This window comes from Benincasa hispida, chromosome 4 (genome assembly GCF_027475165.1).
Source record: "Benincasa hispida cultivar pf3 chromosome 4, pf3_genome.v1.1, whole genome shotgun sequence".
Lineage (NCBI taxonomy): Eukaryota > Viridiplantae > Streptophyta > Magnoliopsida > Cucurbitales > Cucurbitaceae > Benincasa > Benincasa hispida.
The window spans coordinates 486,315-506,074 of NC_143481.1; the positions used below are offsets into that span (position 1 = coordinate 486,315).

Sequence of the window (19,760 nt, forward strand, 5' to 3'; positions counted from 1 at the left end):
TATATTGATATGTTCATAAATTGAAAGGTATATCCGTGGATATCTCTAACATCTCATATAAATTCTTGTAGGTCATAAAAAAATGACATTCATTTAATCCAATATGAATATGACTACTAATAACAATATTTATAACTGCATTTTAGAGTAAAAATAATTTATTTATTAATCTAAATAAATTTTATAAATTTCCTGACTATATTGATTTTGGTAAAATTGAAATCTTATTTTAATCCTTGCTTCATACTAGATATATCAATACATAGCATATTAATGGTGTCATTGACTTATTGGTAAGATAGACGATAATAAAGATCGACTTGGAAGCTACTTACAATGTTATAACTAATACATTTAATATGAAGTACAATTTTATAAGTAATATAATTCATATGTTAGAGATTTTTTTTAGTTTTCTTTTATATCAATTTTATAAGCAATATATTTAGGAGCTGTTTGGGGCACTGAGCTGAGATAAGAGCTCTAGAGTTCATATGTGTGTTAAGTTTATATATTTGTGAAGTTCATATGTATGTGTATGGGGTGTAAAGTTATTTGGTTTGAGTTCATATGTCTATGTTTGGAGTGCAAAGTTGAGTTCATATATTTGAGGTATCTAGTGCAATTTCTTAAACTCTAAATAATATGTTTTTATGATTACTATTTTTGTTTTGAACAAATTTTATTCAATAATTTTATCCATTTTTGTTTGAATAAAATATGGATTGCAATTTTTTCTTTTTTTTTTTTTGTTGTTGTTGCTATGTATTTTTATTCCGTCATCATCTTTTTTAAATGAATATCCCCTATCATCTTAGCAGCCAATGGAATGTCACCACATTTTTTCAATCATTCACTTTCAATTTCTTCAAATTTAGAGGATTACCAGAGAACAAATCTCCATTTTTCACTAATTCTCGCTAGAAAATATTCCAGGAATAAAATCTTCATTCTATGTTTTTTTTCTTTTTAATATGTTACATACTTTTCAACTATATATATATATTTTGTCTAAATATTCTTAACACTTTTTTTTATATATGAATTCAATTAAATAAAAATATATTTTACAATTTTTTTGTATAAATATTACACTTAATGTAGACAAAATACTATTATTTATATATTAAATGACTCTACAACATATTTTAATAGTCATCAATCTTATAATAGTTGGAAGTGGTTGTCAAAGTTGATTATCGAAGATGATTTTCGCCGGAGTTTATAGTCGGAGGTGGTTGTCGGAGCTTGAAGGTGGTATTGGAGTTGGTAGTCAAAGTTTGTCGTCAGAGGTGGTTTTCGGAGTCTAGAGTTGGTCTCACGAAGGTGGTTATTGGAGTTGATCATCGAAGATAATTTTCATCAGAGTTTGTAGTTGGAGGTGGTTATTGGAGCTTGAAATTGTTCGCATGAAGGTGGTATTAGAGTTGGTTGCCTGAGTTTGTCGTGTTGCCTGAGTTTATCGTCGGGGGTGTTTATCGAAGAGTTGGTCGTCGAAGTTGCTCGCTCGAAGGTGATTTTCGTTGGAGTTTGTAGTGGGAGGTGGTTGTCGAAGCCTACGAAAGTGGTTGTCGGAGTTTGTCATCGGAGTTTATTGTCGAAGCCTGAAATTGATCATCGGAGTTGGTCGTGTGAAAGTGGTCGTCGAAGTTGGGTCACCAAAGTTGACATTAGAGGTGGTTTTCGGAGTTGGTCGCACGAAGGTTGTGGGGAGACCAAAGTTGGTCATCGAAGTTGTCATCGGAGGTGGTTGTTGGAGCCCGAAGTTGATTGTCGGTGTTGTCAACGGAGGTGGTTGTCGGAGTCCAGAGTTGGTCGTCGGAGTTGTCATTAGAGGTAGATGTCGAAGCACAAAGTTGTTCGTTGAAGTTTTCATCAGAGGTGGATGTTGGAGTCCAGAGTTGTTTGCCGGAGTTTTCAATGGAGGTGATTATCAGAGCTCGATGTTAGTTCCTGGGATGTGATAGTGATAGTCGCCGACAGTGGCCGATGGATGGAGCCATCGATAAAATTGGAAGAACGAAAAATTGGGTGAATTGGGGTGAACCAACTCAACTCCACCAACATTTAAAGTCGGTGGGCCAAACTTGGTATATTATATCAACTCAACTGATCTCAAGGTGAGCCAAACACCCCTTAGTATGAAGTATATTATTGGGACAATTAACTTTAATAAAAAAAAATTAAAAAATTAGGCATGTGTTCCTAGATTTTGCTTTTTTGCAATCATGTTAAAAAAACTTCAATCTGAAAATTTAATTGTTATATGATGTCTATGAGATTGTTTTGTGATTACTATCTGATTTCTATATGATTACTATGTGAATGCTACATCTGTAATTACAAAAATGTTGAAGTCATTATGGTTTTGTTTATCATACAATTTTCCTATATTACTCATATATTGATTGTGACGGTGTACTTTATATTCGTTTAAACTTTTTCATGCTTTCAATTTAAATTTATATTTTTTTCTGCTCTAAACTTAGTTTAAGTCTATGAAAAATTCATGCAATTTTAAAAAACAATATGCTAGTATTTAAGAATGGTTTCACAATAAACTAATCCATTCGAAAAATTAGAAGATAAAAGAAATTTGATTGTATGATAAAAGATACCAGATAATAGATATTTAAAAATAATCTTATTCAAAAGATAAAATTTAGAATAGAAAACATATTTTACGAAGACCATAACCTTTAAAATAAATGCACTTGACATTTTTTTTAAAATAATAATAATAATTATTTTTAAATAGTGATTTATTAAATTTTTTTAACAAATAAAAAATAATCTAAAGAAAATCAAATTCTGTAAATGATTTTCAAAACCAAATAACACAGCTTGTCATAAGGGTATCCAAAATGTGCTGATAACAATGTATGAGAATAATAAAATTTCAAACTAATTTTAATAGATTTAATTCAACTAAAAAAGGGCCTAATTTTTAGGAAGAGGATGAGAAATACGTATGACATAAAGAATTAGAATAAAAGATTTAGCGTAGAACACGCAGATTTGAAATTTCTGTTGCGAGTAATGGGCGAACTGTCATGGTCTTTGCTCATTTGAATCAGTTTACACTTCCTTTTCTTTTAATCACATCCCACCACCATTTTCATCCCCACTAAACTCAAAACTCCATCAATTTCTCTTCTTCCCTTCAGCCATGATATACAAAGTAGCACAGCCCTCACAGTACCTAGCCATAACCGGCACTGGAATCGACATCAAACTTGCAAAAAAAGCATGGCTTCTTCCTGGCCAGTCCTGCACCGTCTTCGATCTCTCTCCGGTCAACTACACCTTCGAGCGCCGAGAAGCTCCCTTTTGTTCTCCCTGCTGTCTTCACCATTGGTCCACGTTCCAAAGATATGGAGACTGGAGAGCCTCTTGAAATATGCGAAGCTGATTTCTCCTCATGACAAGCTCTCCAACCATGTCAATGAACTTGTACAAGGTGTCATTGAAGGAGAGACCAGAGTGCTTGCGGCTTCCATGACCATGGAGGACATTTTCAAAGGCACAAAAGAGTTTAAACAGGAGGTGTTTGGAAAGGTGCAGTTGGAACTTGACCAATTTGGTCTTCTGATTTATAATGCTAATGTCAAACAGTTGGTGGATGTGAGTGGTCATGAATACTTCTCCTACTTGGGGCAGAAGACGCAGCATGAGGCTGCCAATCAGGCCAAAGTGGATGTCGCTGACGCCAAGATGAAGGGAGCGAGTGGGGCGAAAGCCAGTGAAGGGCAGACGCTTCAAAATGCTGCTAAAATCGATGCTGAGACGAAGATCATATCGACCCAGAGACAGGGGGAGGGGATGAAGGAGGAGATAAAAGGTGAGGACAGAGGTGAAGGTGTTTGAGAACGCAAGGGAAGCGGAAGTGGTGGAGGCCAATGCAGAGCTGGCGAAGAAGAAATCATTATGGGCTAAGGGATCACAGATGGCGGAAGTGGAAGCAGCAAAAGCAGTCTCACTGAGAGAGGCAGAGTTACAGGAGGAGGTGGAGAAGATGAATGCATTGACCATGACTGAGAAGCTGAAGGCTGAATTGTTGAGCAAAAGCCAGCGTTGAGTACGAAACTAAGGTGAGTCCTAACTCCTAAACATGAAATCTAACTACTGAAATTCAAATGTGAATGAAAATTGATCAACAAGAACAGCCTGGTTTGGCATCAAAAGGTACAAGAGGCAAACTGAGAATTGTACGACAAACAAAAGAAGGCAGAAGCTGAGCTGTTCCAGAAACAGAAACAAGCGGAGGCACAAAAGGCATTGGCTGACGCTGAATTTTACGCTTGCCAACAAACTGCTGACGGGGACTTATATGCGAAGAAGAAAGAGGTGGAGGGACTGATGGCACTGGCACAGGCCCAAGCACTGTATCTGTGCTCCTTGCTAGATGCATTGGGTGGCAACTACATTGCTCTCAGAGATTACCTAATGATCAATGGATGGATGTTTCAAGAAATTGCCAACATTAATGCCAGTGGTATTCAGGGGCTTCAAACAAAGATTAGCTTGTGGACGAATGGGAGCGAAGGACAGGGTTTGGAAGGAGGAGCTGGTAATATGGCTATGAAAGAGGTGTCTGGCATTTATAAAATGTTGCCTCCATTGTTTCAAACAGTTCATGAGCAAACTGGAATGCTTCCTCCGCCATGGATGGAATCCATGCCTGACGCCAAACGGAATTGAAAGCATAAGGAGGATAATGGTTTTGATCTTTTCGTCTCTATAATTTTTCTTTTCTATACCACGACTTGGCTGTTCCCTAGTTATCAGGATTTTTAATGAACCTTAATTTCTGCTTAGATATTCTACATATTTCAATTCCATAAAGTGCTTGATTAATGAGTTTCGCCATTGAATTTGGAACAAATATTCAACATTCATGATGTATTGACATAGGTATTAGCTTTCTAATATTCATGATGAGATGATTGAAGAGAATGCTAGATATTTATTTTTGCCCTAAAACCAAACAATGTTTCACATTTAATACATTTGCCTATGCCTTTGCCAATCTGATACAAGATAATCAATACATATTCAAAAACGTATTTATATTGTGTGAGAATTGAATTAAGTACCGGATCTCCATGCTTTTCAACCACGCGTAACAGAACTTTCTTAAGATCCCCAGTTAGGAATGTTTGCTGTGGCTTCATTTACCATTTTCACAAGTGTCACCTGCAAATGCATTTATGGATATGTTGTCTCAGTTATCACAAAAATTTTAGTCCGTATGAAATTTGTCAAATTCATTATGAACTACTAGATCATAATTCGTTTTCTGTACCAAGTTAATCATAGTAACTGTATATCTGACAAGCAAAGGACAAAGAACATTCCACATGCACATGACAAAAAACATTCCACATCATGAACATGCAATAGTTATATGACACAAGTTAGGACACATACCACGCTTTCGGGGACGCCAGGTGGTGGCAGGGAAAGGTTTCTGGGAGGAACGACATTATCATATGATCTTTTATCAAACCTCCATTCTCCCATCTTACCGTAAGTCAGTTCTCCCTGTATTCCAGAGATATAACAAGTAGCCATAGACAAAGGTAAGCCATGCTGTAGAATACATGAGAGGGACTGATATACACATAACCAACATTTGCTTGTTACCTTCATATTGTAGTCACATCCGTAAGTATAATGGATTATGAACTTCTTGCCGACTTCTGTATCCCATGGGGGCTGTGAAGTGCAAACGTCCAATAAGTTAATTAATAGAGAAAATCAGAATATCAATAGCTATGGAAAACAAACGGTCAAGTCCTCAAATTTCATAAGTTCATGTGTTTCCTACGTCACATCCTACCATGCCTATGAAATTAGATGAAATCTCATGTGGTTTGGTAAAAAGTAAACATAAGATAACAAGTTTTTCACAAGGATTTCAAATTGTGTACCGAATTCAAGCTGATAATGTTTTCATAAATGGCCGTCTCTGTTGCTCTATTAATACCAGTGAAGTTTTTCAAAAATAGCCGGATACACTTTATCTTTTTGGACTTGCATTCATTTAAAAGTATTTAATCTTATTTTGCTATTCAGTTGTTTGGCCGTAGTATAGAGTGTTAAAATGATAGCCACCCCATCAATAATCTATGAGAGAATGAAAAATTTTATGGTGCTCCCAAATGGAAGTCATTGATTAAGGGATGCAATATTTTATGATGTGATTGAGAATTAGAACAAAACCAAGAACAAGTCGAGAGTCCTATACTGCATTGGTTTATCTTGAAGATTTCACTTAAATTATTGTTGTATTTTGTATTTTTTTTCCAAATATATATATTCAAAAAGATTATAACTAGAACGAGATCATGAATGTCATCTATCACTGGCTTGGTGTTGTATTTCCAGAATGAAAAACAATCTGAAGATATCAAACAGCAATGAGAATGTATGCAAGTGCTATGTTGTATATAGAAAGATAATCTGACCAAAAAGATAAAGAAATAGAGATTTTCTCTTAAAACCTGAATCATGAAGTCCTTATACAGGATGTTGCTAACGCCATGTAGAGCGGAAGCAACAGCATAAGCATACCTACAGTTACAATATAAGGAGAAGACGAATTGAAAATGAAAGAAAAGAAGTCAAAAGACCATACGAAGTGAAAAAAAGGATTAAAATGAACCTCAAAGAAGAAAGCTTACATTTCAAGAACCCAACCAAAAGCCTTATCTGTCTCAGGATCCTTCTTCATTGCCAAAGAAACATTCATCCAAGTGGGAGCAATTTTCTTGAGAGACTCCTAGCAAAATTTATTCGAAAGAGAAGAGAAACGTAAGAATAAAACAGAATGGAGAGAGATGAGAAGAATCCCGATGTTATCACTTAGAAGCATGGTGCTGCATACCCTTCCAACAATAACAGGTGAATTCCCTATCGGATCAATGTTAGTGATCGGACCCTTGTCCTCAGGGAAGAACTTCCGAAGTTGACTCTCATACCTCTTGGGTTCGATGTAAAAGAATGGAAATGCAGCCCCAAGCCCATCCTTAGACAAATTTGGTATAGGCTTGACAATAATATGATCCGGCTCTGACATTAGTATATAACTGCAAAACATAATTTCAGATAAACATATTCAGGCTAGACTCAAAGTAAAACACTGTTGATCCCTTAATCAATTAGAACAGAAAAAAGTTCCTCCTACTCTTCCTTGATGTCCGCTTGTTGAAGCCATTGCACAAATGCCCAGGGTCTGTTGAGGACTATGTAGCCCTGTAACAGTTCCAAACCACAAATGAGCAGCTAATAGAAGGCAACTTCAGCTACATGAAAATGGAAGCCAGAGAGGGTAGTAAAACCAAAACAGAAATTTCGGAATTCAATTAGAGACGTTTTCCGTTTGGCATCATTTCATTACCATCACAGAAATTCAATTCGAGCCTTTGCTTTCCTAAGGCGAATTCCTTCAAACAGGTGCAGTGCATAAATAAAAATCACAAAATCACAAACAAACACTTCCCCTGGATTCTCAAAGCATATAAAAGAGCACCAGAGGCAAAAACATGTACACGTTCAAAAGTCAACCCCATAAATAACAGAAATCAAGCAAAGCAAAGAGTACCTGATCCATCCCCGCGGGCAGAGGCTGAGCAACGAAGGTGGGAATCTCGTCCATATACTTGTCGGGCTTCCCAGAATGCAAGATCCTAGTGAAACCGCCCATTTCAGAATTAGGTCCGTCCTTGAACTTCTTGAACCAGTAGTACATGATCCGACACTGCCAAGTGTTGTACACCGAATCCGAGGCAGTAACTGCCGTATGGAAGAGTCGCTTGGAGGAAGAAGTTTTTGATCTATCTATGGGCATCTTAATCACAGGGTCAACAGTAATGGAAGATGAAGATCTTGATGGACCAGGAAGTTCTTGCTTGAGAGGGGCATTAGCAGAGATGATAATGTTGTAGGTAATTAGAGCTACCGAGAAACTTACCAGAACCAAGAAGAACAAATTCCCACAACCCATTTTAGGCTTCGTCTCCAACTTGCTGGAATTCTGCTCAAATGAATTTGCCCATCAAACTCCCCGTGGAAGCGGAGACAGAGTAAAGGGAGGAATTACAAATTTGAGAAAAGTCGTCGCGCCCAGAAGGGAGTTTGTTGAAGAAATTGGCTGACTAAAGTGGAGAGGTGGATTATTTTTCTGGTGGAATTATATAATAATAAGATGAAATTTTGGATCTTTGATCAGGCGGCGGCTAGGATTGCAGCAAGTAAACATGGAGGCAGCCCAGTTCAGATCTTTGGGCAAATGCAATTCCATTATTTGCCTTTTTTCCCCTCTCAAAATGAGGACAATTTGGGTATCTTCAAATGGTATATTGGTGAAAATTGAGTTTTAAAAAGAAAAATGGCTTTTGAAAATACCAGGTTAAGTTGGGAAGTAAATTCTCCTTTATATACTCCCATCATGGACGTTAGATTTGGATCCCAAGGGGTACCCATATTTTAGAGGAAGTGGAGAGACCCACTAATGTGTCACGTGTGTCGCCGGTCAGACGTGGCAAGGCGAGCGTGTGTGATTAATTTTTTTGGAAAAAAATATTATTAATATTTATTTTTTATTTTATTATTATTTTTTCAACGCTCCACGTGTCGCGATGAGAGCAGTCAAGTCTTCAGCGCACACGTTCAGTGGCTCCACGCAATTTGTAGATGTGCATGTTTTGTGACCGAATGTTGTTTGTCTTTTCCTGTTGGATCTCTGCACCTATAAAATGCACAAGCCTTCAACCATATAAAATCATCTCATTCATTTCCTCACAAATACTCTCAACTCTCTCAACCATCTTTTCCAGTTTTACATTTTTTTTTTATCGTTTTCCAAGCAAATCAGTCTAAACGGTGTAAGTTTTCGGTCAATGATGATGCATTTCCGATCGAGACCTTTTTTGGGGTTGTTTTATCTTGGGGACGACGTGTCAATACCGTTGACCTGTTTGCACACCTTGGCAGATCCACAAAACGTCTTGAAGAGAGCGAGATCTGTGATTCAGCTCGTAACGAGTTTTTGTATTGCAGGTTCCATATTTCTAATGACCGCCGGTTCTTGACTATTCGTTGCTGTCGAGTTTCATCGTCAGAGGGTGACCGGTTCCAACATTTTTAAGACGTTTCATCTGTCAATTCTGTAATGACCCTCACAAGCAATAATAATATTATGACATCCAACCTCAGCCATCCATTCTGATTCGAAGGAGTGAACTTCGAACGGTGGAAACAGAAGATGTTGTTTTTCCTTACGGTCAAATAAAAGAAGCTACTGATTGGGAAGAGAAAGATTTTTTATGTAAAAATTTTATATTAAATAGTTTGACTGATGATCTTTGTGATTACTACAACACAATGAAGATAGCAAAGGAAGTCGGGGATGCCCTTCAAAAGAAATACACACCGAGGAGGCCAGGTCGAAAAAATATGCTGTCAGTTGTTACCTTAAGTTCTAGATGACGGATTACAAATCTAGCGGTCCAATCATATGAACTGCAAAATATTGCACATGAAATAATAACTGAAGGTATGCCTCTAGATTTAGTTCATTCTGATTTATGTGAATTTGATGGCATTTTGACTAGGAACAACGTCTTTTTAAATGCTCCACATGTCGCGATGAGTGCAGTCAAGTCTTCAGCGTGCACGTTCAGTGGCTCCACACAATTTGCAGATCTTCATGTTCTGTGACCAAGTGTTGTTTGCGTCTTTTCCTGTTGGCTCTTTGCACCTATAAAAGTCACAAGCCTTCAACCATCTAAAATCATCTCATTCATTCCTTCACAAATACTCTCTACTCTCTCAACCATCTTTTCCACTTTTACATTTTTTGAGTTTTGATCGTTTTCAAAGAAAATCAGTCTGAACGGTGTAAGTTTTCAGTCAATGACGATGCATTTTCGATTGAGACCTTTTTTGGGGTTGTTTTATCTTAGGGACGACGTAGCAATACCGTTGACCTGCTTGCACACCTTGGCAGAGCCATGAAACGTCTTAAAGAAAGCGAGATCCGTGACTCATCCCGTAAGGGAATGGACGGCCGAGGTCGGATGTCATAATGTCGTTATTGCTTGTGAGGGCCATTACTGAATTGGCAGATGAAACGTCTTAAAAATGTTGGAACCAGCCACCCTCTGTAATGGCCTTTACTGTCAAATAAAAAAACTACTGATTGGGAAGAGAAATATTTTTTATGTCAATTTTTTTTATTAAATAGTTTGACTGATAATCTTTATGACTACTATAACACAATGAAGATAGCAAAGGAAGTCTGAGACGCCCTTAAAAAAAATACGCACTGAGGGGGCCAGGTAAAAAAAATATATTGTCAGCTGTTACCTCAAATTCCATATGACGGATGACAAATCTGGAGGCCCAGTCACATGAACTGCAGAAGATTGCCCATGAAATAATAACTGAAGTTATACCTCTAGATTCAATTCATTCTGATTTATTTGAATTTGATAGCATTTTGACTAGGAAAAGTAAATGATATTTTATTACCTTTATTGATGATTGCTCTGATTTTACTTTTGTATATTTGCTGAAAAACAAAAGTGATGCTTTTGATGTCTTCAAATTGTTTATAACTGAAGTAGAAAATTAGTTTAATAAAAAGGTTAAAAGACTTCGTTGTGATAGGGGAACTGAGTACGACTCAGACAACTTTAATGAGTTCTTCAACTCTCATAGAATACTACACGAAAAGACTGCATCTTACTCTCTTGAAATGAACAGAAAAGCCGAAAGAAAAAAATTGAACTTTAATTGAGCTAGTAGTTGCTATTTTACTTAGTTCAGGAGCTGTGTCTTATTGGTGGGGTGAAATCATCCTTACCGTGTGTTATGTCCTCAATAGAATACCAAAGTCTAAAAACACAACTCCACCTTACGAAGTCCTTAAGAATAAGAATCAAACCTATCATATTTTAGAACATGGGGTTGTCTAGTGTTTGTAAGGATTCCAGACCCTAAAAGAAAAAAGCTAGCTAGTAGAGCCTATGAATGCATCTTTATAGGTTATGCCATAAATAGTAAAGCCTATAGGTTCTATGATCTAGTAAAACGAGTGATCATTGAGTCAAATGATGCCGACTTCTTTGAGGATAGTTTTCCTTTTAAATTGAGAAATAGTGGAGGCTCAGGATCCAGTAGTCTAACCCTAGTTAGAAACTCTACCTCTATAGAGGAAGCTGACCCAGAACCTAGAAGAAGCAAAAAAACTAGAACCGCCAAGGATTTTGGGGATGACTTCCAGATCTATAATGTAAAAGAAGATTATAAGACTTAAAAGCTGTCTTGTCCTCTGTAGATGCCAACTTATGGCAAGACGCCATAAATGATGAGATGGACTCTTTTGAGTCAAATAGAACTTGACACTTAGTAGACACACCTCCAGGTTGTAAGACAATAGGGTGCAAATGGATCTTAAGGAAGAAACTTAAACTTGATGGAATAGTTGACAAGTTTAAAGCCAGGTTAGTGGCAAAGGGCTTTAGACAAAGAGAAAACATAGACTTCTTTGACACATTCTCCCCTGTCACTAGAATTACCCCAATCCATGTTTTGTTCTCTCTCGCTGCCCTTTATAACCTCGAGTACATCAGATGGATGTAAAGTTCGCCTTCTGATGCGTGGAAAATGGAGTAAATAAATATGCATTCATCTTATGAAATGCATTCGTTCTCCATGCGTCGCTGGTCATGCGTTAGACTAAGGGATATGCAATATGTTCTAAGAATCTATGCGATGACCATGCGTTCCTGCCACAAGTTTTCTTATTCTCTCGCCAAGTATAACGAGATCGCAAGTTTCTTGGGGTGATCCGAGGTTGAACTCAGGGACTTGTAGCTAAATGTTATGAAGTAATGTATTTGAGAAGAAGAATAAAAGAATAATGAAGTTTAAGGACTATGCGCTACTCCTACTCCTAACTAAACAGATTAAGCAATGGAAGTATGACTATGAAAGTTGGTAGAGACACGACAATTGTTAATGCGTAATAAGATGCATGGAAAAATAAATAAAATGGTGGAGGGGATGACTTCACCGCATCAATAAGCTTGATCGCAAGGGTAACCCTAGCCAGCACAAGTTATGCGATCATGCTATACACAATTATCTAAGACGCATGCGATGAATATGCAAAAATGTCGATAGGACTTATGTCCAAGTCTCTATTCTTGCTTATGCGAGCTAATTTACATAAAACAAGGTGACCGCATACCACCATATCCTTGTTTTAGGGCGCATGCACTATGTAATAGCAAATAAAACTTATTCCTAAGCCTCTACTCTTGCTCATGCAATCCAATCTGACTCTCTCAAGTCTAGATCTGGTTTTTAGACTACTCTCTCAAGTATGTCCAGATGATGAATGATGCACTCATAAGACAAGATGATCACGTTAAACATGGTTGACATAAGATTATTCCTATCTCTAGGAACATTGCTTACTTTTCTCAGTGAGTTCCACTACTTACCCTCTCAGGCAGTTAGTCGCCGCTGATTAACTCATAGATAAGCATTTTGACTACTCATAGATAAGCGATGCTACAGCCTCACACTAAGCAAAGAGGATTTGCTCACTATACTCGCGCAGTGGTTTGCTACAGCTTCATATGTCTATGCCGCATGATTAAGTATGTGATACTCTAGCAATCTTACTTAGTCATTGCAATGAAAGTAAAGGATGATAAAGAAGAGGTAAATGAAGATGGAATCGAAGGAAATAAAAAGATGCATTGATCACAAAATGTATTGATGTCTTAAGCCAAAATTTAATACAATACAAAGATAGAAGAGAGATGGAGGGCAGATGTAAGCAATGTCTTGCTTCTATTAGATGTGTGTCAAGGCTGCCGGTGGTGCCATGGATGGGCGGTAGAGTAGTCTCTCTTTGAGATCTATCTTCGATGAAGCTCCGGTCGTCACTCGGAATGGTTGGAGGAGTGAAGAACTCTCAAAGAATGTCTTCTCACGCTTTTGTCTGTGATCACAAGGATCTACTCAAGGCAGAAGCTCGGATGATTTGAAGTTGGGCTCTAAGGTTTTATTTATAGGGCTCAATCGCTGACAATGTTAATGGCCCTGCTCTGAATTTTTGCTACTAACGACGTGATGGACCTGCTCTGAATCTCTACTACTAAAGGCGTGGTAGGTGAAATGTCAACATCATCTTTTGATACTCCCAAGGTATGCGTTCATACTTAGTTTCCGAAGTACCATCGCATTCCACCACCTTGCGTTCATCCCTCTATTATGATTATTACTCTATAGTCGCAACCTCTATGCGATGAACGTATGCGGTTAATGACCGCAACATCCATGCGACGAACGTATGTGATTGCCTTTGCGATGGTGGGATTCACCGCATGCGATCGATTCCTGCGATAGCTACAAAAATAGACATTTGGACGTAAAATAACGCATAATATTGGGTTAACTGAGATTTTCAATGTTGATCGACGTAAGCTCATTTTTCACATGACTTCTTAGTATAATCATCTCATATTCTACTTGTTAGCCTTCATAATTCTAAATAAAAGGCTTATAATAACTTGCATTTCTACCAGTTATCACCTTCCTAAACGGTGAACTTGAAAAAGAGATTTAGATAGAACAACCTAAGGGTTTTGTAGTCCATGGTCAAGAAAATAAGGTTTGTAAACTAGATAAATCTCCCTATGGTCTGAAATAAGCTCCTAAGCAATGACATGAAAAGTTTGATAACCTAATTCTATCTAAAGATTTCAAGATTAATGAAAGTGACAAGTGCATCTACTATAAGGTTGAAAATAATCTTTGCACCATCCGATTTCTGTATGTAGATGATTTGTTAATTTTTGAGTCGAACTTGATGTGAAATCTACATTGAGTGCAAACTTCGACATAAGACTTAGGAGAAGCGAGTGTAATCTTAGGCATAAAAGTGACTAGGTCTGAAAACGAAATTTCTTTAGACTAATCTCACTATGTAGAAAAGATTCTAAAGAAGTACAATTACTTTGAATGTAAACCAGTATGTACTCCTTATGACCCTAGTGTTAAGTTGTTCAAGAATACTAGTGATGATGTTAATCAATCTGAGTATGCGAGCATAATAGGCAGTCTTAGATATGCTGCTGACTGCACTAGGCCTGATATAGCTTATGCTGTAGGATTACGTTGTACGTTTACAAACAGACCTAGTATAGAGCATTGGAATGCTATAGAAACGGTTATAAGGTACTTGAAGAAAACATAGAATCTAATATTACACTATTAGAAGTTCACTGCTGTCTTAGAAGGATTCGACGATGCTGACTGGAACTCCCTCTCGGATGATTCAAAGGCTATAAGTGGCTATATCTTCAATATAGCAGGCAAAAAAACTGTCTCTTGGAAGTCCAAGAAACAAACTATTTTAGCCCAATCTATGATAGAGTCAGAAATGATAGCACTAGCAACAGCTAGTGATGAAGCAGGTTGGCTTAGAAGTCGACTATAAGAGATTCCTCTATAGGAAAAGCTGATGCCAGCCATATTGATCCATTGCAATAGTACTACAACAATCGCAAAAGTTCAAAATCGGTATTTCAACATAAAGAGACGACAAATACGTCGTAAGGACAGTACCATTAGAGAGTTTCTCACTATTGGTGTAGTTAGAGTAGATCATATACGGATTAGTAAAAATTTGATAGATCCTTTGACGAAAGAACTAGCTAGAAAAAAAGTTTTCAAAACCTCAGAAAGGATGAGACTAATGCTTATAGAAAAATGAGTCACTGTGAGGAAAACCCAACCTGTAGACTGGAGATCCCAAGAAACAGGTTCAACGGGTAATAATTGATCACATGTGATAAATAGTGAATCATGCTAAAACAAACACAAAGTTCCCTTCCTATAACTTGGAGTCTGAGCATGATATCCTGAAGCATAAGAGAGGTTGAACTCAGTTTTTAATGAGATCTATACTTGATGTAAAGTGGGGTACCTAGCTACAGGAGTACACTTGATAGATTCACTTGTGTGAATGTGAAAGTGTAACTTGGAGTCTTAGCATGATATCCTGAAGCGTAAGAGAGGTTGAACTCAGTTCTCAATGAGATCTATACTTGATGTAAAGTGGGGTACCTAGCTACAGAAGTACTCTTGATAGATTCATATGTGAATGTGGAAGTGGGGGCCGCTTCCTATGGAATTTTTGGGCAAACTCTCTAGAGCATTCACTAAACCGGGATACACGTGCTAGGCCTTAAAGCATGGACTTTCGAACTACACCCTAATTATACTGTGTGTGAGATGTTGTTAGAGATAGGGTTCAAAACCAAGGGTTACTATAGTATATTTTGAATCATCTACACTACGTAAAGGTTCAAGTCATAAGACACCTTTACTTATGCATTGTATTGTATAAACTGAAACTACTTGATGAAAAATGCGTTTCTTATTTTCAAGTGGGGTATTGTTGGTAAAAATTGAGTTTTAAAAAGAAAAATGGCTTTTGAGAATCCTACATCAGTTAAGTTGGGAAGTGAATTCTTCTTCATATACTCCCATCTTGAATCTTGAGTTTGGGCCCGAGGTACCTATATTTTAGAGGGAGTGAGGAGATAAACCAATGTGGGTACAATAGATATCCCACATGCACGTGCCTCTGCTGTCCGTCTGGTCGAACGGACGTGACATGACATGGCGAAGCGAGGCATGCGAGTGTGTGATTATTTTTTAGAAAATTATTATTATTAATTATTAATTATTTTATTATTATTTTTTAAACGCTCCACATGTCCCGATGAGCACAGTCAAGTCTTCAGCATGTAAGTTCAGTGACTCCACGCAATTTGCGGATTTGCACGTTTTGTGGCCAAGCGTTGTTTGTGTCTTTTCCTGTTGGCTTTCTGCACGTATAAAAGGCACAAGCCTTCAACCATCTAAAATCATCTCATTCATTCCTTCACAAATACTCTATATTCTCTCAACCCTCTTTTCCAGTTTTACATTTTTTTTGTTTTCAGATCGTTTTCTGAGCAAATCAGTATGAATGGTGTTTCCGAGCAAATCAGTATGAACGGTGTGAGTTTTTGGTCGGTGACAGTGCATTTCCGATCGAGACCTTTTTTGGGACTGTTTTATCTTGGGGACGATGTGCCAATATCGTTGACCTACTTGCACACCTGGGCAGAGCCATGAAACGTCTTAAAGAGAGCGAGATCTGTGACTCAACCTGTAACGAGTTTTTGTTTTGTAGGTTCCACATTTCTGATGACTGTCGGTTCCTGATTGTTCGATGCTGTCAAGTTTTACAGTTGGAGGGTGCCAGTTCCAACAAGGTAGATAGATGTCGAATATCCGATACGAGCATATGTGAGAGGATAGTTTTATGAGTTAGTTATACATCATAAATTATCCTTAATTGTATCAAGTATGTGATGTGTGTGTTTTAATTTACATTAGGTCTTTATTTGACTAATTGTGCTAGTTTTTTTTTTTTTTTTTTTTTTTTTTTTTTTTTTTTTTTTTTTTTTTTTTTTTTTGGAAAAAGTATACCACCACTAGATGCCTCATTAAAGATGAAGGGGAGAATTCCATCTAGAAAAATATCTTTCAAGTTCAAAGCTGCGTTGTCCTCCTCTCTAGGAAAATGATAAAAAATATCTAGGGGCTCTTTGAGGTGTTGAGTTGAGATAAAATGTCTAGAGTTTATATATCTGTGTTTGGGGTGTAGAGTTATTTGGTCTGAGTTCATATGTCTATGTTTGGGGTGCAGAGTTGAGTTCATATATCTGGGTATCTAATGCAGTTTTTTGAACTTTAAATAATATGCTTTTATGATTACTATTTTTGTTTTGGAATTTTTATTCAATAATTCTACTCATCTTTGTTTGAATAAAATATGAATTGCAATTTTTTTCTTTTAATTTTTAAAATTTTTCTTTCTTTCTTTCTTTTTTTGGCAATGAATAACAATTAACCCATTCACTACTATAGAATTGGGCTTTAATGTTGATTTAAAACTTACATTATAGGGGTACGATATCGGTTCAACCGACATCAAAGATCGTGTTATAAAAGGTCTTTAATGTTGGTTTTAAACCGACATTATAAATGACCAAGATTACAATGCCAACTATCTTCAATGTCAGTTTTCAACCGATATTGAATACTATTTTCAATGTTGGTTTTCAACCGACATTGAACATCATCTTCAATGTCGATTTTTCACCTACTTTTTGTCAGTAATTGTCCGATATTAAATGTTTGTCATTGTTTTGTCATATATAATATATATATATATATATATATATATTTATATATATATATATTTCAATAAACAAAAATTAACTAATTCACAACAAAAAAAACAATAAATTGTTTAACTAAGTAACCTATTAACAAGTTACATTGATATTGATACATAGAGCTCAAAAGTCTAAAGTCTGAGAGAGTTGGCTGTCTACTTTGGAGAGTTTGAATTAGTCCAAACCTTTAACCAACAATCTTTCACAAGTCTTATATTTTTCAAATACCAAAATTATAGTTTTCCATCTAAAGAAGAAAAAAAAAAAAGAAAAAATGTCTCCATTTGAGATCTAAAGAAGAAAAAAAAAATCCCACAAAGCTCAAATACATAATGTGTTGAATCTAGAGTTCCCTAAGAAAAAACATAAAGAGAGATCTACGACTACGACTACAACGACTACGACTACGACTACGACAACTACGACTACGACGACTACTACTACAACTACGACTACTACGACTACGACTACTACGACTACTATGACTACGACTACTACGACCACTACTACTACGACTACTACGACCACTACTACTACTACTACTACGACGACCACCACTACTACTACGACGACCACCACTACTACTACTACTATGACCACCACTACTACTACTACTACGACCACCACTACTACTACTACTACGACCACCACTACTACTACTACTACGACCACCACTATTACTACTACTACTACCACCACTACTACTACCACCACCACTACTACGACGACGACGACTACGACGACTACGACTACTACGACGACGACTACTACGACGACTACTACTACTACTACTACCACCACTACTACCACTACCACGACTACTACCACGACTACTACCACGACGACTACGACTACGACTATGACGACTACGACTACGACGACTACCACCACTACGACTACTACGACTACCACCACCACTACCACTACTACTACCACCACCACCACCACTACTACCACCACCACCACCACTACTACTACTACCACCACCACCACCACTACTACTACCACTACCACTACTACTACCACCACCACCACCACCACCACTACTACTACTACCACCACCACTACTACTACCACCACCACTACCACCACCACCACTACCACTACCATCACCACTACTACTACCACCACCACTACTACTACTACAACCACCACCACCACCACCTACCACCACCACCTACCACCACCACCTACTACCACCACCACCTAATAATAATAATAATAATAATAATAATATAATTTTTGTAGATCTTTGAAAAGTAAGTGATGGTATCAGAAAGTTTGGTGACGGAAATAATAAGGATTAATAAACATTCTAATTCATTAATTTTGGCAAAAACTAAAGCATGCTCATATAATATAAGAGAGTTTGAAGTCATACATTTGTAGAACTCTTCAAGATCTTGATTCTCAGCTGTTGTCTTCTCCAAAACTTGCCGTGTACCACCTTAAGAACTTCCCCCACTATCTTCTTGGATCTTTAGAAAGAGTTATGGGACTCAAGAATAGCTTGAACAACAGGAAATTAGGAGTGAAGCTCACTGCTACAAAACCACTTGAAGAACTTTTCTTCAGCTCGAATTTTTTTTTTGAAAAAACTCTTTGAATGCATGCCTTAATTTTACTCCAATCTTCTTTATTTATTGCAGGTTAACATGCAAAGAAGATAGCTACATGAGATGCAGTTCATGCTTGGAATTATTGAAGAAAATATGAATGGTTTTTATGTGAGCTAGTTGAAGAAGATAATGGAAAAACCCATTTTTCCATTTTGTGTAAGTTTTTGTAATTTTTCAATTTTCAAATAAATGACTTCAAATTCTATTTGATTTTAAAATTGAAAAAAATATTAATTATATAAAATTAATTTCATAAATTAATTTTCTAATAAAATTAATAAATATTTATTTAAATAATTCAATTAATTCCAATTAATTTAATATCAAATATTAAATTAATTTTTACACAAATCCACCTTCATATATTTAAATCATATTAAATATAAATTCTCCTATTTCATTTAATTCTAATTTGAACGTTTCAAATTAACTTATCATGCTACTCTAAACCTTATCCATTTACGAACTAGTAGGGAGACCTCGCGGACCTACAGATCATGAGCTCCAACGATCTGAGATTAATTGGTTAAACTCATTATACCGAATTAACCCCCATTCATTAACTAATAGGTCACTCCGCTAAAGCCCATAGTTGAACTCCCCTCACTGTAAATATATTATGTCCACTTGATATTAGTAAGTCGATCCTTCACAGTTGTTCGTAATCACAGCTGGGTCAAGATCATCATTTTACCCCTGTCAATACATCTTGTTCTTTAAGTTCCTATTTACCCTCTAATGAACAATTTTTTATTTTATTTTATTTATAATACCTATGAATCAAGTCATTTCTCTATCATGAGAAGGTGGGGCCTCGATTGTT

At 36.8% G+C, this 19,760-nt stretch overlaps 1 protein-coding gene and 2 pseudogenes across 1 annotated transcript; 2 read left to right on the forward strand and 1 right to left on the reverse strand.

Moving 5' to 3' along the window:
* Positions 1-3,023: 3,023 nt before the first annotated feature.
* On the forward strand, positions 3,024-4,109 carry LOC120075686 (flotillin-like protein 4 pseudogene; annotated as a pseudogene).
* Positions 4,110-4,431: 322 nt separating this feature from the next.
* Positions 4,432-4,830, forward strand: LOC150036391 (flotillin-like protein 4 pseudogene; annotated as a pseudogene).
* A 116-nt stretch (positions 4,831-4,946) lies between these two features.
* Positions 4,947-8,375, reverse strand: LOC120075685 (hydroxyproline O-arabinosyltransferase 1-like). The gene is made up of 8 exons (XM_039029289.2): positions 7,607-8,375; positions 7,190-7,257; positions 6,890-7,091; positions 6,687-6,784; positions 6,507-6,576; positions 5,647-5,718; positions 5,431-5,544; positions 4,947-5,196 (listed from the first exon to the last, which is right to left on the reverse strand). Exons 1-8 carry the CDS (start codon positions 8,006-8,008, stop codon positions 5,137-5,139), a joined length of 1,086 nt encoding a protein of 361 aa, XP_038885217.1. The 5' UTR covers positions 8,009-8,375; the 3' UTR covers positions 4,947-5,136.
* Between the last annotated feature and the right edge of the window lie 11,385 nt (positions 8,376-19,760).